This window comes from Melanotaenia boesemani, chromosome 2 (genome assembly GCF_017639745.1).
Source record: "Melanotaenia boesemani isolate fMelBoe1 chromosome 2, fMelBoe1.pri, whole genome shotgun sequence".
Classification (NCBI taxonomy): Eukaryota; Metazoa; Chordata; class Actinopteri; order Atheriniformes; family Melanotaeniidae; genus Melanotaenia; species Melanotaenia boesemani.
This window is the reverse complement of record NC_055683.1, coordinates 10,970,401-10,990,247: the sequence shown is the minus strand read 5'-3', so window position 1 is coordinate 10,990,247 and position 19,847 is coordinate 10,970,401. Positions and strand designations below refer to the sequence as shown.

The following is a 19,847-nucleotide window of genomic DNA, read 5'->3' as shown; positions in this document are numbered from 1 at the left end:
AGTCACTTACCAGCCTGCAAAATGTTCTTATATTTAATTTTTTCTTGCTGCCAGGTCCTTTTATGGCCAGACAGGTTTGTCCTTTATGAAGGACAGAAAGATAAAATAGATAAAAACGTTACATGAGGAAAATAGATTAAATGACACATTGTGGATAATTGTTTGCACCTAATCATACTCTACATTTCCTGAGTAACATGCACCTGCTTGTCACTCTTAAAGTATACAACAGTTAGTGGATTTGAAAAGTAACTCCTTTAATTGTAGCCTAATTATGACAGTTCCAGTGGAGCACTGTTTATTAATTGTACAGTTTTTGACCACTTACGCATTGAGCCAGTCGGCTATTGTCTGCCAGGCTCTCTCGCGTTCTTTACTTATGGCATTGGTATTGCCTTTTTTCCTTATAATATCCTTAACTTCGTCAGAGAACTCCGTCAGGAGCTGTTGTTCAGCGGCCGTGACGTAGGACACGCGACTTTTATCCATTTCCCCATCGGTGAGTCTGTGAGCGATCGCGAGGTCTGCTTCAGTGTGCCATGCACACGCACTTATCCCAACTATCTTCACCTGGCTTAACCTAGCCGCACCTTCTCATCCTGGCTCAGCAAACGTGCAACCAATTAAGCCAGGATAGGTCAAGCTGGGCTTGCTTAATTATCCTGGATTTCTTTATTCTGGTTTCGTGCAATACCCCTCTGGTCTTCTATGGTCTGGCTTCTGTGGACATAGGAGACAGGTGTTAGAAGGCAGGGAGCGGCAGGTGACAGTGCGCAATAGTGTGGCTGACGTACCAGCAGCGTAAGATCCAGCGGGTGAAGGAGGATTATCTCAAGATCTGAGCTGAGGGAATCCAGGGGGGGAATCTGCTGCGTGATGTGGGAGAAGCTGCTGAGCAAAGAGAGGTTAGAAGCTGGATAATAACCCACAGGTCGGACTGCCGACCAGGATGACAACGTGGGTCAGAGAATCCTCGTGGGGGTGAGGGGAGTAGTCCGTGATCCGTTATCTAACGCCAATAATCAATTCCAGAGGTCCGAGAGCCAGGAGATCCAAACAAAGACAAGCAGAGTACCAGACAGGGGCAGGCAGAGGCAGAATCCAAATCCAGGCGACAGGGTCAACAACAGACAGGCAGAGAAATCAGGGCTGGAAACGTACAGGGATAAACCAAGAAGATCTATCTATCTATCTATCTATCTATCTATCTATCTATCTATCTATCTATCTATCTATCTATCTATCTATCTATCTATCTGTCTATCCGTCTATCCGTCTGTCCGTCTGTTCGTCTGTCCGCCCGCCCGCCTGCCTGCCTGCTCATCTTTTAAACTAGCTGTTTACCAAACATACACACAACCATCAGACAGAGCTTCTTTATTGTCTCAGAACATGAAAATGTTTACAGCAGGTCAGCATTGCACGCATCCTAAGAGACAATGTGTCGTAAGAGACAACGTGTCCTTAATGACATGTCCTTAAAGACAACATGTCCCCAGAGACATGTCTTCAGAGATTGCTTGTCCTCAGAGACAACGTGTTGTTACAGACAGCATGTTCTCAGGAACAACTTGTGCTTAAAGACAACATGTCCTCAGAGATGTGTCCTTAATGACAACATGTCCTCAGAGATAACATGTCCTTAAAGACAACATGTCCTTAAAGACAACATGTCCTCAGAGATATGTCTTCAGAGACAGTGTGTCCTCAGGGACATGTCCTAAGAGACAACATGTCCTCAGAGGCATGTCCTTAAAGACAACATGTCCTCAGAGATATGTCTTCAGAGACAGTGTGTCCTCAGAGACATGTCCTAAAAGACAACATGTCTTCAGAGACAATGTGTCTTTAAAAACATGTCCTCAGAGACGTGTCCTTAAAGACAACATGTCCTCAGTGACAACATGTCCCTAAAGACATGTCCTCAGAGAGAATGTGTCCTCAGAGACAACATGTCCTCAGGGACAGTGTGTCCTCAGAGACATGTCTTCAGAGACAGTGTGTCCTCAGAGACATGTCCTTAAAGACAACATGTCCTCAAAGACATGTCTTCAGAGACAGTGTGTCCTCAGAGATTTGTCCTTAAAGACAAAATGTCCTTAGTGACAACATGTCCCTAAAGACATGTCCTCAGAGACAACATGTCCACAAGGACTGTGTGTCCACAGAGACAACATGTCCTCAGAGACAACATGTCCCTAAAGACATGTCCTCAGAGAGAACGTGTCCTCAGAGACAACATGTCCTCAGGGACAGTGTGTCCTCAGAGACAACATGTCCTCAGAGACATGTCTTCAGAGACATTGTGTCCTCAGAGACATGTCCTTAAAGACAAAATGTCCTTAGTGACAACATGTCCCTAAAGACATGTCCTCAGAGACAACATGTCCACAAGGACTGTGTGTCCTCAGAGACAGCATGTCCTCAGAGACATGTCTTCAGAGACAGTGTGTCCTCAGAGACATGTCCTTAAAGACAACATGTCCTCAAAGACATGTCTTCAGAGACAGTGTGTCCTCAGAGACATGTACTAAAAGACAACATGTCTTCTGAGACAATGTGTCTTTAAAAACATGTCCTCAGAGACGTGTCCTTAAAGACAACATGTCCTCAGTGACAACATGTCCCTAAAGACATGTCCTCAGAGAGAATGTGTCCTCAGAGACAACATGTCCTCAGGGACAGTGTGTCCTCAGAGACATGTCTTCAGAGACAGTGTGTCCTCAGAGACATGTCCTTAAAGACAACATGTCCTCAAAGACATGTCTTCAGAGACAGTGTGTCCTCAGAGATTTGTCCTTAAAGACAAAATGTCCTTAGTGACAACATGTCCCTAAAGACATGTCCTCAGAGACAACATGTCCACAAGGACTGTGTGTCCTCAGAGACAACATGTCCTCAGAGACAACATGTCCCTAAAGACATGTCCTCAGAGAGAACGTGTCCTCAGAGACAACATGTCCTCAGGGACAGTGTGTCCTCAGAGACATGTCTTCAGAGACAGTGTGTCCTCAGAGACATGTCCTTAAAGACAACATGTCCTCAAAGACATGTCTTCAGAGACAGTGTGTCCTCAGAGATTTGTCCTTAAAGACAAAATGTCCTTAGTGACAACATGTCCCTAAAGACATGTCCTCAGAGACAACATGTCCACAAGGACTGTGTGTCCACAGAGACAACATGTCCTTAAAGACAAAATGTCCTTAGTGACAACATGTCCCTAAAGACATGTCCTCAGAGACAACATGTCCACAAGGACTGTGTGTCCTCAGAGACAGCATGTCCTCAGAGACATGTCTTCAGAGACAGTGTGTCCTCAGAGACATGTCCTTAAAGACAACATGTCCTCAAAGACATGTCTTCAGAGACAGTGTGTCCTCAGAGACTTGTCCTTAAAGACAAAATGTCCTTAGTGACATGTCCCTAAAGGCATGTCCTCAGAGACAACATGTCCACAAGGATTGTGTGTCCTCAGAGACAACATGTCCTCAGAGACAACGTGTCCTCCGAGAAGAAGCTGCAGATGCTTATATGATTAAACTGGATCAAACTGGATTAAACTGGATCAGGTTCAGTTGTCGCAGACGTCCACCTTCAAGACTGGCTGGTAGCTGTCAGACATGGTGGCCCTGATGGTCACATCATTTCCTCTGTAGACCAGACTGGGTCCACTTGCTCTGCCCCGGACGAAGGTGGTCTCCTCCCCCTCATACATGAGATTGAACAGATTAGCATCACATGGGATGTCCTTGCTGAACATCCCTACCCCGTACCAGTTGGAGTGGAAGTGGAAGTCGTATGGAACGGAGAACATCACTGCCACGCAACCCAGGAACTGCATACTGGAAATCTCCACCAGGTCGTAGGTGAAAACGGCCACTGAGCCACAGGCTGTGTAGGCAGTCTTGATGAAAAGGGCACTGCCAGATTCAGACGGGTCCAGAGCCGGAGGGAGGGGTTCGGAAGAGGTTCCACTGACAATGTAGACTCTGGTTGGGGGAGACAGATACATCCAACCAAAAGGTTAACATCCAGCCACACAGTTGACATCCAACCTCACAGTTTACATCCAGCAACACAGTTTACATCCAGCCAGAAATTTTACATCCAACCATACAATTTACATCCAACCACTCTGTTTACATCCAACCATACAGTTTTCATCCAACCCCATATTTTACATCCAATCATTCTGTTTACATCCAACCACATAGTTCACATCCAACCATTCTGTTTACATCCAACCATACAATTTACATCCAAATACATATTTTACATCCAATCATTCTGTTTACATCCAACCACATAGTTTACATCCAACCACACAGTTTACATCCAACCATAAAGTTTACATCCAACCATAAAATTTACATTCAACCACATAGTTTACATCCAACCACAAAGTTTACACATGACCATACAGTTTACATCCAACCACACATTTTACATCCAACCATTTAGTTTACATCCAACCACAAAGTTTACATCCAACCAAATCCAACCACATAGTTTACATCCAACCTTATAGTTTACATCTAGCAATACAGTTTACATCCAATCATACAGTTTTCATCCAACCATACCGTTTACATTCAACTATTCTGTTTACACCCAACCACACAGTTTATATCCAACCTCAAAGTTTACATCCAACCAAACAGTTTTCATCCAACCTCATATTTTACATCCAATCATTCTGTTTACATCCAACCACATAGTTCACATCCAACCATTCTGTTTACATCGAACCATACAATTTACATCCAACTACACATTTTACATCCAATCATTCTGTATACATCCAACCACATAGTTTACATCCAACCACAAAGTTTACACATGACCATACAGTTACATCCAACCACACAGTTTACATCCAACCATTCAGTTTACATCCAACCACAAAGTTTACATCTAACCAAATCCAACCACATAGTTTACATCCAACCTTATAGTTCACATCCAGCCACACAGTTTACATCCAGCCACAAAGTATACATCCAACTACAAAGTTTACATCCAACCATAAAGTTTATATCGAACCATACAATTTACATCCAACCACACAGTTTACATCCAACCACCTAGTTTACATCCAACCAAATCCCACCAAAGAGATTACATCCAGCCTCATAGTTAACATCCAACCATACAATTTACATCCAACCACACAGTTTACATCCAACCATAAAGTTTACATCGAACCAACCAATTTACATCCAACCTCATCGTTTACATCTAGCAAGACAGTTCAGCCACAAAGTTTACATCCAACCCCACAGTTTACATCCAACCATACAGTTTACATCCAACCATACTGTGTACATCCAACCACATAGTTTACATCCAACCACAAAGTTTACACACGACCATACAGTTTACATCCAACCACACAGATTACATCCAACCATACAGTTTACATCCAACCATTCTGTGTACATCCAACCACATAGTTTACATCCAACCACAAAGTTTACACACGACCATACAGTTTACATCCAACCATTCAGTTTACAGCCAACCAAAAAGTTTACATCCAACCAAATCCAACCACATAGTTTACATCCAACCTTATATTTTACATCTAGCAATACAGTTTACATCCAACCACACAGTTTACATCCAACCACTCTGTTTACATCCAACCATACAGTTTACATCCAACGACAAGGTTAACATCCAGCCAGATAGATTACATCCAACCACAAAGTTTACATCCAATCACACAGTTTACATCCGACCATACAGTTTACATTCAACTATTCTGTTTACACCCAACCACACAGTTTATATCCAACCTCAAAGTTTACATCCAACCAAAGAGTTTTCATCCAACCTCATATTCTACATCCAATCATTCTGTTTACATCCAACCACATAGTTTACATCCAACCATTCTGTTTACATCGAACCATACAATTTACATCCAACTACATATTTTACATCCAATCATTCTGTTTACATCCAACCACATAGTTTACATCCAACCATTCTGTTTACATCCAACCATACAATTTACATCCAACTACATATTTTACATGCAATCATTCTGTTTACATCCAACCACATAGTTTACATCCAACCCCACAGTTCACATCCAACTATACAATTTACATCCAACCACATAGTTTACAACCAATCATTCAATTTACATCCAACCAAACAGTTTTCATCCAACCTCATATTTTACAGCCAACCATACAATTTACATCCAACCACACAGCTTACTTCCAACCATACAATTTGCATCCAACCACATAGTTTACATCCAACCATACAATTTACATCCAATCACACAGTTTACATCCAACCATACAATTTACATCCAACCAAATCCAACCACACAGTTTACATCCAACCATTCTATTTACATCCAACTACACACTTTACATCCAACTACACAGTTTACATCCAACCACACAGTTTACATCCAACCACACAGTTTATATCCAACCGGCTAGTTTACATCCAACCAAATCCCACCAAACAGTTTACATCCATCCACACAGTTTACATCCAACCATCCTGTTTACATCCAACCAAATCCAACCACACAGTTTACATCCAACCACACAGTTTGCATCCAACCAATCTGTTTACATCCAACCACACAGTTTACATCCAACTACATAGTTGAAATCTATTCTATTCTATTTTATTCTATTCTATTCCATTCTATTCTATTCTACAGTCATGTAGCAGACGCTTTTATCCAAAGCGACTTACATTTGAGAGGAAGAACAACACAAGGAAGAATTCAAACAAGATGGACGTCATCATTTAGTGGTCGTCAGACTGCTGGAGTCCACATGGACCAGGTGCTGTCATGTAGTGCTAGAGGCAGTGTATATAATTTTTTTTTTTTTTTTTTTTTGTAGTTTTGCGCCACTTTCTTTTTGCAGCCCTGAGTCCAGCTCTGTGCTCCCGTAGAACCTCTGTGAGCCATGGACTGGAAGGATTTTGTCTGGCTGGTTTTGACACCAGAGGACAGAGTTTGTCCAGAGAGGAGACGAGAGAGGAGCAGAATGTTTCTGTAGCCTCATTAACAGACAGTAAGGAGAAGTCTGAGTGGGAAGGGAGGGTAAAGTAAACCTCATCAGACAGCTGTGTAGGTCTGAGGGATCTAAGGTTTCTGCAGTAGGACGCCATCTTTGGAGCCACTTGAGTGACATGAGGAAGGAAGACAGAGAATTTAACCAGGAAGTGGTCTGAGAGATGCAGTGGGGTGACGGACAGGTCGGCTGTGGAGCAGTAACTGGTCAGCACCAATTCAAGAGTATTACCAGCTTTGTGTGTTGGAGGAGTCTGTACCAGTTTGAGATTGAAAGAGTAGATGAAATTCAGAAAGTCAGTTGCCTGTGGTTTGCCAATGTGAATGTTCATGTCTCCCATGACAATCAGTGGTGTGCCATCATCAGGAATGTCAGAGAGAATCATATCCATTTCAGAGACAAACTCATCTGTACTGTCACTCGGAGGGGGTAAATGAAGTGATGGGTGTAGAGACCTTTACTGGTGATACTCAGGTGATGAGCGGGTAGCCATAGGACGGAGGTAAAGTTCCACTTTTTAAAAATAAGAAAGCCCGTTCCACCTCCTCGTCCAGCTGAGCGAGGTGTTTGGGTAAATTCTGCATTGACAGAAAGGGCAGCTGGTGTAGCTGTGTTTTCTGGACGGATCCAGGATTCAGTCAGGGCTAGGACCTGAATGTCAGAGGCATTTATCAATGAACTGATGAATTCTGTTTTGTTCACTGCAAACTGACAGTTCCAGAGACTGAACGTAACAGAAGATGTGGCAGACGTGCATGCCATTGGAAAGGATGGGTTTTGTGGATTGTGGTGTCTATGGGTGACACGTCTTGGTCTGGACCATGTCTGACAGGGATGGGTTTGAAGCACATTGTGCATTGATTAAGTAGTGAGGAGGTTTAAGCTCGTGCCCTTGCTCGGTGGACTCACGCAGGTAGACTCGCAGAACTTAACCCGACGTGGGCTGACACAATGGCCGACACCTCGCTGACGCTTCAGCACACCATGTGTGGTAAAGTACCTGCAGCTGACACAGCTGAGCTCACTTTGCTGGATTGCAACCGGCTGAAACCGCCTCTATCTGCTTTACCTGAGCAGTACACAGTGGGTGTGACCTGCGTCACGGCCTCAACTGGTTGTAGAGAGAAGGTGCTAACGACAGAGCCCCACACCAGCAATGTAAACAATAACCCGAAACCAAGACAGAAACTCAAGCAGTAACTCACCGAACTGACTGGACCAACCCTGACTGAAATCAGTGCTTGTTCTGCTGAAGTTAAACAAATTCTCTCTTTTATTTGGGATTTTCCTCAAAATCACCGCCTCTGTCTCTATCAACCACAAATTTACATCCAACCATGTACCAGTTCTCCTCCATGATTCCTCTTGAGTCCAGGTCTGCTGGTTCTGGTCCTGTTTGGAAGTCACATTCTGGCTCAAACCAGAGATGTTCAGCTCTTTTTAAAGAACCGACTCTTTGAACTGTGAAATGGTTCCTCCTGCTGTTGGAGCTTCTGTTTCATCCGGATTCAGACCTTCATTGGTCCAGTATCAGTAAACAATATTTGTAGTTTTTTAGTAAAACTAAACTTTTTTCTTTTATTTTTGTTGTTGTTTTAACATTTGAATCAAACCTTTAGAGGATCAGCTGAACACAGAACCAGGAAAACTTTCACGTTACACCTCTCAGCCTTTCGCCCAGTCTCTCTGTCAGTTTTCACTTAGTCCTTTGCTTTTTCCACAAATTTCCTGGACCGACCAGGATGCAATAAAATCCATATTAATCTTCTTTTTCCTGAACTATTTCTATGTGTGACCCACTTTTCTCCAGGGGAACGTTTCCACCTCGTCTTCCTGCAGGTTGTTTTCTGTTGCTAACATTTTACCACGATGCAGCAAACTGATGGAATCTCTGAATTTGACCATGAAACTGGAATCAGTTGTAAAATGTGAACTATTGAGCAAGTTGCTGGTAGGTTAGTGGGATCTACTTTTTGTCTTTGAGTCAAATAAGTTAAGTGATAACAAGAGGCAAATGTATTTTGAGGTTTTTGTGATGAGACCTGGACCGACGAAGCCTTGGTCTCCTCCAGAAGGTCGGTGATGCTGAGGGGGAAGAAGCACCTCTAAACGTGAAGAGATCCAGCAGTTTGTTTTATGAAAGAGAAACAAGGAGCAGCTCTGGAGAAATAAAAACTGGCATCTGGTTGGTCCAAGTTCAAAAAGGAGGATGGTTGTAGAGAGCAACGTGCGTGAGCGTGTGCGTGAGAGTGTCAGGACTCACAGTGGGTCTTGCATCCTGTAGTTGGTGGTCTTGTTGTGGAGGTTGATGGTGCACTGGCGATAGGTGGACATGTCGGACCTGAGCAGAGAAACAGAGGAAAGTCCTTCAGTTCTGAAACTGACCTGGTTTGAGAAAGACCTTCATCCTGGTTCCTGTTTCAGAAGCACCTTTTAATTTCCACCCTCCAGACCTGGACCAACCTGTTTTCTGTCAGGCTCTGCGGAACCCTGTTGGGTCCAGTCCTGGACACAGAAACCAGGCCAGTTTTCTCGCAGCATCCAGGGGAAAGGTTTTCTTTAAAAGGGGAATTTAGCACATTTTCCCACAGTTACGGTTGAAGTTGACTCAAACAGCACTGGTAAAAAATCCTGTAAAATTTAAACATTTGATCTAATTTTACTATAAAACTTTTCCTCTTGGTGTCCTCCAGCTTTCATGTGACTGGAAAAACCTGGATCCACAGATGGATCTGATCACCTGGAACGAGGTGGTCCCGTGATCCTGATTACAGACTTGACCAACTTTTCCTCCTTCAGAACTGGTAGCAGGACCAGTACTGAATGGAAACCAGATTCCCTAGTCCTCTGTGGACAGTCTCAGTTTACAACAGATGGAGGTGTCTCAAACCTGCTCCAAAGATCTGGTCCAAGAGAGACCGGATCTGATCTCTCTGGGACGGGTCTGGGTGAAATTAGATAGAAGATGTTTGCAGTAAAGAAACAGGTTTCCCAGAACAGGGAAAATCTCACTTTGTCCCCCAAAAGACAATAAAATAAAGAATTTACAAATAAATTAATTAAACTAAACTGTAAAACATTAAAGTAAATTATAGAATAATTAAAGTAAACTAAAAAATAATTCAACTAAATAATAAAGTAATGAAACTAAATTATAAAACAGTGAACCTACAGTTTTACTGGAACAGTGTGACAGAAACCAGTTCAACCAGCTCTGCTGTCCCAGTAAAACCCAGTAAATCTCACTGCTGTGAAGCGCTGGAGGAACCCGCCACCTGGTTGTGGTGGAAACCTGAAACACCGGGTCTCTAGCAGAGGACTGTGCAGCCAGAAAGCCGCCGAACATCCTTTGGACGTCTGGATGTGGGCGTCTTTTCTACACAGAAACAGGATGTTGCAGGCAGATGAGGAAGCAGATGTTTTCAGTCTGGGATGTAGCCGTGAGGCAGACGTCCCGCTGGCTTCCTACTTAGCTGCAAACTAACAGGCTGACATCTGAACTTAAGCTGAACTTCTGCCACAGACCCGCAGAGCTTCTACGCAGACGCCGGCTGCTGATGTTACCAAGAAATCTCAGCCTGAAACAGGAAGTAGAACCACCAAGCAGAGCTCGCGTGGTGTCAGTCATTATGTGTCCAGAACTGAAGACCTGAACCAGCTTCAACAAGGAGAAGCTGCAGAGAAACAGGAACATCCAGACGGATACAGAACGGTTGATCTGATGGGTGTATGGGATAAGCTTTGTGCCACTGGGGAGCAAATCTGAATTCTTTATATTTGAATTTGAATCATTCAATTTGAATCTGAATATGCCTGTTTGAATAATTGCTTAAAAAACTGAATCCAAATTACCATATTTGATATTGAATCTTTGTTTTTTGAATGTGTATATTGGTAAAGTTGAAACTTTTGTATTTAAAAAAATTCATTCCCTAATTCATTTTCATAGTTCAGTTTCAGTTCTCTCCATTCAAATTCAGATCTGAAATACAAATTCAGATCTGAAATACAAATTCAGATCTGAAATACAAATTCAGATCTGTAATTCAAACTTTTGTGCCACACATCGGGGACCTGACGTGAGGCAAAACTAGTCGATGGCAGATGGAGTAACGTCAGTTTTGTGCAGTTGTTCTCAACGGCTACAAGCAGAGGGAGGGCGAGGGGAGGATGGCGGCGGGGAGAGAGAGAGACCCTAAGATCCAGGCCATTCATTCTCGCTACAACGGCAGTTACCGTTCCTGCAGTGGCACTTGCCGTTTCTGTAGCGGTAGTTACCGTTTCCTCAATGGTCTCAGCGGTTTGCTGTGGGCTGGTTGCAGACTTTTCACATTAGTGGTAACTCCTAATACAAGAAAAATATGCGTAGGTTTGCACAGATTAATCTGCACCTCAAGTGACGTACATACACCATGTAAGCTATAACGGGCCAGCTTTTTTTTGCATTGGTTTGGAAACATTTTAGTAATATCGCTTATTGATAACAATAAACGTGTCATTATTTTTTTTAACACATAAAAATATATACTACTATACTAATACTAATATACTACATATATATGTGTATGTGTGTATATATATAGTAACTTTCCAGATCTGTTCCATTTTGATATTAAATAATCAATGCAATAACCATCATGTAGGCTGAAGATCAAGCCCCTTCATTGTACTTCTTTCTGCAACCTTCATATGCCAGAGGAGGGCGCAACCTTGGAAGATTAAGTCCGTTTTGTATTTGGGACATCATTTAGTTGTTTTGTGTGATTAAAACATGAATGGTCTGGGTGAATACTCGATTCTTATTTGGCTGTAGGGTGTCCATATGGACACCTATAAAAGAAGTTCCGGTCAAATAGCCTTATTGTTGTAAATTGTTGATTTAACGCTACTTGGTAGCTATGGCAACAGAAACTCGCCAGGCTGCAGACACGCCAGACCACGTCTGTGATGGTGCATCGTTGTGAAAGCATCTTACAGGCTTATTGGGCTCCGTCAGTCCAGGAGAAACGAGAATGGAGCAACATTCTGTCGTCCCGCAACGTCCCAACCAGCAGTGGTCAGGGTCCACAAACGTTAAATCTCCGTCCTTCAAACACCACGGTGGACATGCCAGTATCTTTATGAAACGTCACGATCAACGTTTACGTTGACCTTACTTGCTTGCTGAGACAGAAAAACAGGTGACGACCTATTTAAAATTAAATGCGTTACTCCATCTGCAATCAACTAGTTTTGCCTCACGTCAGGTCCCGGATGTGTGGCACAAAAGTTTGAATTTCAGATCTGAATTTGAATTTCAGATCTGAATTTAAATTTCAGAACCTGCCAGAAACCTCAGGTCATCTGGATCCAGTTTCTTATCAGTTCCCAGAGTCAGAACCAGACATGGAGAAGCTGCATTCTGCTTCTATGCTCTACATGTCTGGAACAAACTCCCAAAATGCTTCAGATCAGCTGAAACACTCAGTTTATTTAAATCAAGGTTAAAGACCCACCTGTTCTCTGCTGCATGGAACTAGTTTTTATTTAGAAGTCAAAATCTACATTTGGTTCTTCTACGCTGAAATCTTAACTTTGTTTCTTTATCTGAGCTTTTTCCTGCTGTTTTTATGTAATCAATTTTATCTTTTTTGATCTTTGTTTTTCTAATGCACTTCTATTTATTTTCTTGCCCTGCACCTTGCTGTAATGTTTTTATGTTGTATGTAAAGCACTTTGAATTGTCTTGTACATGAAATGTGCTATACAAATAAATTTCTCTTGCCTTGCCTTCTGCATTTCAAGTGTTCGCTCATATTTGCAACACCATGATACCCTTGATCCCAGATGTTTTACAACTTCATATCATTTTCTTCCAGTGGAGCTATCACTACTATTTCAAGAGCATCTCCACTTGTGGCATGCACTTTACACACCTGAAGAAAACGCTCCTTGATTAGCATGTTATGCATGAACCTGATAACAAAAGAAAGCTGTTAAGTGTGTGCAGCATCTGTGGTTTCATCCATGAGAATCAAAAAGGTTTTTGCTCTCTAAGATTTCCTTTTGGATTAGTGGTTTGCCTGACGTGGCCAAAACTTTAATCTTCTGTTGGAGAGGAGTGAGACAAGAGGCTGTGTAACAGGTCCACAAAAGAAAGCCCTGTCTTGCCAGGTAAAGACTGATGACCAGTAAGTGGGACAAAATTTCCCTGTTTTTTTCTCTTTCCTTGTCTTTTGCAGCTTGTAATGCATGCTCACCTATTTCCAAAGCTGCTTCCAACGAATTCAGACACACACACACTGGATGCTCACTTCTTTTCTTCCATCATGTTGCAAGAATACACCGTGTACAAGCAAATACTGCTGCAATACCTACTCACCGGACCAGCAGCTATTTACTCCCTCCGAATACCAGCTCAGTTTGCTTCACTGCAGGAGGGCACGTCTGGGCACATCTGGGCATATCAAGTATGCAGAATGGAGTGCAAAACTATGTGGCTCATGAGACCCACCGAAGGGGGATCTAAATTATTATTCTGTTTTATTTGTTATTGTGGGCCACACCGACAGAATTTTACACTACACATATTCAAATAATAATAATAATAAAAAGTTGGATAAAATGGCACTTTTGTCATAATAATGACAAATAATAATCTGATCATCATGTAGATTTGTCTTCAAACAGCCGAGATCAAAGTTGGAGCTGAAATCAGAAGTGAACACGTTCTCCAAACATTCCAGAAACAAAGAGGAAAGTTCACACTTACAGTTTGTTCAGAGAAGAAGAAGAAGAAGAATCTCCACTGATACACAGGTCAGCTGCTTCCTGGAATGAGTCACATTTCTACCTGCGATGGAGGGAGGACAGGTAGGAGGAGAACAGGTAGGAGGAGGACAGGTAGGAGGAGGAACATCAGACCTTTCCTCCTCCTCTTTAAAGTTTACAGTCTTATAGAAACATGATGCAGATTTAATGTCTGAGCTGGTGACTCATAACTGCAGCTGCATCATAAACATGTGGAACTTACTAGTGAATAAATCTGTGGTTTCACAGTTTGATCCAGAGATCCAGACACCTGTACAGCCACATTGGCTCTACTCCACCACTTCTTCCTTCTGGATCAGTTCCAGCAGGAAGTGATGTAATCAGCAGATTGGGGCCACATCTGGTGGATGTGTGGTTCGGTTCAGGCAGCCATGTTCTCCTGCCTCTTCTTCTGGATGATGGATCAGCTGACTGGGAAATGTGGAAAACATCCTTCTATGTGAGTGTGTTCAGAGGATGAAGAGGGAAACTGAGTTACAGTTTTTACCAACATTCCCTGAAACCTCCACCATTTTCTCACAAACACAAACCCAACAAATTCAAACTACGTTCACAAAAGCCCGACTTTATCATGAAAACCACACAATCACCTGGAAACCAGTTCAGAGCCAAACAATGATGGAGATGCTCCACCTGTACGCTCTGAACCAACAGGTGGTCTGATCACATCATCACATATGTGTGTGTTTAGTTGTGAGTTGTGTCTAGAAAAAATCGTCACATTTTATTTATAAAGCACTTTTCATCCCATAGAGCAACACAATGTACTTTACATACTGTAACAGTGATGAGTAAATATTCAGTTAACATTAAATTAAAAGGTTAAAATTAAGCTTTCACATATACAAGAATTTAACCTAACCAAACTAAAAACACACACCTATCATTCATTATCTCACACACACTCATACAGATAAAACACACCAAATGACAAGGAAAAAATTTCCTCATCATTCATTAATCATCTTTTTATTTACTCCATTAATCTTTATCACACTTAAACTTTTTATATCATATTAATTTAATAAATTTTTATATCAATCTTTATATATTTCTCTGAGTACAAGTGACGACCTGAGAGACTTTGACCCTGGACTGGGACCAGTGTGGTTCTAGTGGGAGACACTGGGTTGTATGTAGACAGGACATCTGTAAGATAAGACAGATTGTTATAAGAAAGGACAGAGAGAAGGAAACGATCTTATCTGGTCATAGTGAACAACACAAAGGTAGAAAAATTCTTGCTTTTTTGTCCAAGATCCTGAGCCTGTCATGATGCTAATAGGTTTGGACTCAAGATGACTCAGAATTCCAGGGATGGGTACAAACTTTTATTCGTTTACAATGTAAGGAATGTGCAATCCGGGTCTTCTAAGTTCAGGCTTCTGTGAATATGGAGACAGATGTTAGTAAGCAGGGGGCGGCAGGTTACAGTGCGTAATGGTGTGGCTGACGTACCAGCAGAGTGAGATCCAGCGGGAGAAGGAGGAATCCTGAAGCTCAGAGCCACGTTAATCCGGGGGGGGGGGGGGGGGGGGGGGGGGGGGGGGAATCTGCTGCGTGCTGTAGGAGAAGCTGCTGAGCAAAAGAGGGGTTAGTATCTGGATAGGTTGAACTGCCGGCCAGGCTGACAGAGTGGGAAACGAGAATCCTCGTGGGGGTTAGGGGGAGTAGTCCGTAATCCGTAATCCAAGTCCAATAATCGATTCCAGAGGTCCAGAGCCAGGAGATCCAAACAGAGACAGGCAGAGTACCAGACAGGGGCAGGCTGAGGCAGAATCCAAATCCAAGGCAAACGGGTCAACAACAGACGGGCAAACAGGCTGAGAAATAAGGGCTGGAAGCGTACAGGGTAGAACCAAGACGATCTGGCAACTGAGAGATGAAACAGGCAGGTATTTAAAGTGCTCAGCGCAGGTGGAGCGCATCAGTAATCAAGCCAGCGTGCGGGGAAGATGCCTTCAGGGTAGCTGGGAAAAACCGGCTCCGAACCACGGAGCATGACAGAGCCAAGACAGATGGTCCCACTTTGGTTCCATGTAAACAACTACTGTGTTGCTATAGACAATCTCTGCCAGGCAGTCCCAACTGCTTTCCCTACTGGCATCAACTTCACGCATTTGGTTTTTCCTGGTTTTGTTTTCAACTGGCTCATTTTGAGTTATACCGTAGCGGTTTTATTGTGTTTTTACTTTGAGCAGCTTTGCTAACCCCAACACTTTTCATTACCACCATTTGTTTGTTCTCCAATTCCCCTTATAACAACAAATCTACATGTTAACTTTATTAACATCCATCCGCAGTGCTCGTCTTTTGTTACGCCGTTTCATGAATTCTGCCATATCTGATGCTGGAAAAGACAGAGGTGTGGGACAAACTGAAGGGAGAGGATGTGGACACAGACAGAAGGAGGGGAGAAACAGATGGGATACAGAACCATGTTATCTTTCTAGAAAGATTGGACCTTGGAAGACTGTCCTCAGCTCAGCTGCAGTGTCAGATCCCACCATCACTGACAGGAGAAGATAGAAATGGAGGGACCGGTGTGATGTTTCCCTCCAGAGGGTGACGTAGATGCTCACACATCTTTCTGAATCTTTCTGCTCACTTCAACAGAGACATTTGCTGAACCTGATGATGATGATGATGATGATGATGATACAATCACTCATGCTGGAAGCTACAATTACAGGGAAAACTGAGGGGACATGTGTATGTTTTACTTCAACCTACAAATGGTTTCCAGTCCGGATTCTGACACTTTGTGAAAGCAGGTTTCTTATGGTGGATTCGACCCGGTCGATTTTAAAATCCTCTGATTTTGTTGAAAAGCCCAAGATGAGGCAACGTAATGGATTGGGTTTCTGCTTCAGGTCAAGTCGTTAAAGAAAAACTGAGCAAACCCATCAGATGCGCTACAAATCTACAGGTTCATTATGACATGTATAAAGAGAAACTTCACTCTTATAATCTACAAATGAAGAATGCAAGAAAGTTCTATTTCTCTGACATTATTAGCAAAAACTATCATAATGCTCGGGTCTTATTCACTATTGTTGACAGGTTAACAAACTCTCCTGTGTCAATAGCACCGGAACTTTATTCCACCAAGGTCTGCAATGAGTTTGCCAAATTTTTCATGGAAAAAATCCAAAATATCAGACAAGTAGTTGGTTTATCAACAGCAGGTTCAACAGACATACTGTGTGAAAACCAGTTTAAGCACCATGACACAGTTGGTACCTCTTGGGCCCTCAGCAGCAGACCCGGAGCACCAACCCATGCCACCCCACCACGAAGACGACTCCAGCCCCACCCGAAGGGCGGCAGAGGAGAGCCCCAGCAAGAGCCCCCCACGGTCCCGGGGCACAGGCCCCAGTGGGCCAAGATCAGCAGCCACCGGCCCCGCCAGGGACCGGCCACCCAGGGCAGCCCAAGCGAAGGGCCCAGGGCCCCAGGAGCCCAGAGGCGGCCGCCCCACCCCCCAAAGGCAGAGGGCCCACAACATGCCTAGGAGGACCAGGCCCCCCCAGACAGCCACCCGGCGTAGGCCAGCACACACCACGATGTTCCAGCCGCACACCCCGGGAACCAGGGTGCTATCGGCCCCCTCCCCCAACTCCCCACCTACTTCAACCTGCACCCCATATAACCCCACACTCACACCCTCCCCCGTGCCGCACCCACAATCACTCACCACCACACAGTCATGCCACACACAACCCACCCACCATGCCCCGTGGGGGACACCCCAGGCAGACCAGCGGACAGCGAGCCCCAAGCACCCCCCTTTGACCCAACCCCCACAGAGCCAGCAGACCACCAGTGCAGCCACCCCGGGACCTGGCCCTGGGGCAACCCCCCCACCCCACCTAAGTGGCCCCGCCCGCCATGCACCGCATGCCATGCCCCCCAGGTGTTGTTTGTGTGTTGTGTTTCTTGTGTTTTGGTGTCTTGTGCAATTAAAACTGAGAGGCGAGTAGCCACAGGGTGCATCCAAGGAGACCACTGAATGGTCTCCTCCGTTCCACCCCGCATGGCTCCACGCCTCCCAACTCCCTACGTGTGTGTGTGTGTGAGACAGAGAGAGCGGGAAGTAAGAGGGCTCCGGGGATTTACGTCCAGAGGGAAGCAAACTTCCCTCTGGATGATGAGCCTTTAGTGGCATTAGGCACCCCCGCTCCCCAGGAGGCCCCCCAGGGCAAGACAGGCCAGGAGAGGCCGCCCCCCACGACCGGGCCATTCAGGGACCGCAGCCAGTGAGCCGCCACCCACTCCAGAAAATACCCACCCTCCCACACCCCTAACGGGGAATGAGAGGATGGGTACAGGGGCAGACACACGGCCCACCACCCCCAGGCCCACCCAGGCCCCCCCCACAAGTGCACTTAACCCCGCCCCAACCACACACAGAAACACATGCACACACCTATTTCCTTGCACACTCCCACTCATCCTAACTCACATATGCCCTCTCAGCCCCACCCAAAAAATATAAACACTCGCACAGCATCCAACCCTCCCACTCTCACTCCCCAGACACACCCCCACTCATCCTAACACATGTATACGCACGCACACAAACATGCCCCCCCATTCACACAAATATGTTTTTATTCTTATGTTTATAATCATGTAAAGAACTTTGTATTACCTATGTCATGAAAAGCGCTTCACAAATAAAGTTTGATTTGATTTGATGAAGGCAGTGTCAAAAATTTGTATATAAAAAGAACGGCTCACAGCTGTGAATCGGTTCCCATCGTTCATTTAAAAGAGTTCAAAAGAATCGATTCGTTCATGAACGTCACATCTCTAGTTGGTTGCATCCTCCTTGTAAATGACTGTTCATGTCTTTGCTGCGTTATAATCTTTGATAAAATGGGAGTCTCGTGTTGTGTGAAAGAATGCCAAACTAAGTCACACTACATAAAAGGTAGAAAAGTAGCCACAACGTTAGATTTGTTGGGTTTCCCACTTTTAAAGAGGCTTTGGACAGCAGGTTGAAAATGTAACTGAGGCGTTGGATGGCCCCTGTCACAGCGGTGAGGGAAGAACATCACTTTCACCACCATCTCCCTTCATGTGTGTTTGCTCTCGGCATTTTCATAAAGGAAAGAAGGAGAGTTTTTGTTGTTGCTGTTGTTTTTATTGTGTAAGTAATGTTAATGAATATACTTTATTTGGCTTTTTAAAGTCACTATATTCACATCGGCTTCACTTGTAAACTAGAGGCAAAGAGGGAGGGAAATAGAAACGAGTTCATCTGTTTGTGTTTGATCAGTGTTTATTTTATTTAATCATCTTATATCAAAACATCACAGAGTGAATGATTTTAGAGATGCAGGTAAATACCAAGAGTGCTCTGTGAGATCTGATGGGATGTTAACTGGTTGGATTAAGTGGCTAAAATTGTGAAATGTAATGAAGCATCCGATGTTAACTAGTTTTTAATAACACCAAACATGTGGTTGCAGGTCACCCAGCTTAAGAAATGGAGGCTCAGATTGTTCACCATTCCTGCTTCTAGGACACACATCAGCTACACCCACAAACGCTGCACGTCTGCAAGACGAAGAAGACGGATCAGCTGAGGAAAGAGACGCTGCAAGCAGCAGAGATGGAGTCCACCAGGATGCAGACCCTGGAGAGCTACAGACCATGAAGAGGACACCTGATGCTGGAGAGGAAAGCTTCAGCTACAGACCAGAGGACGCATAAGGCTGGAGAATATGGTGATCAGCTGATCAGAGGATGAGACACATGATGAAGATGATGTGTGTGTACAGTCAGACAGTTAGAAGTTTTTTTATATTATTTGTGCAGCAAAAATGTGCATTTTTTTGTTTTTGTACATGATTTAAACATGAATAATAAAGTGTGTCAAAGGCATTTTTGAAGTATTTTGACTTTTCGTTGCCTCTTAAACACATAAATAACCAGTGTCAGTTTAATAGTGAAAATTACTTTAAATTTTAGTTACAT

At 43.8% G+C, this 19,847-nt stretch overlaps 1 protein-coding gene across 1 annotated transcript; it reads right to left on the bottom strand.

Moving 5' to 3' along the window:
• Positions 1-1,362: 1,362 nt before the first annotated feature.
• Positions 1,363-13,854, bottom strand: LOC121654817 (DELTA-sagatoxin-Srs1a-like). Its single transcript, XM_042009144.1, has 3 exons — positions 13,804-13,854; positions 9,316-9,393; positions 1,363-3,989 (listed from the first exon to the last, which is right to left on the bottom strand). The coding sequence occupies exons 2-3, from the start codon at positions 9,384-9,386 to the stop codon at positions 3,572-3,574; spliced, it is 489 nt and encodes a 162-aa protein (XP_041865078.1). The 5' UTR covers positions 9,387-9,393; positions 13,804-13,854; the 3' UTR covers positions 1,363-3,571.
• Positions 13,855-19,847: the final 5,993 nt, after the last annotated feature.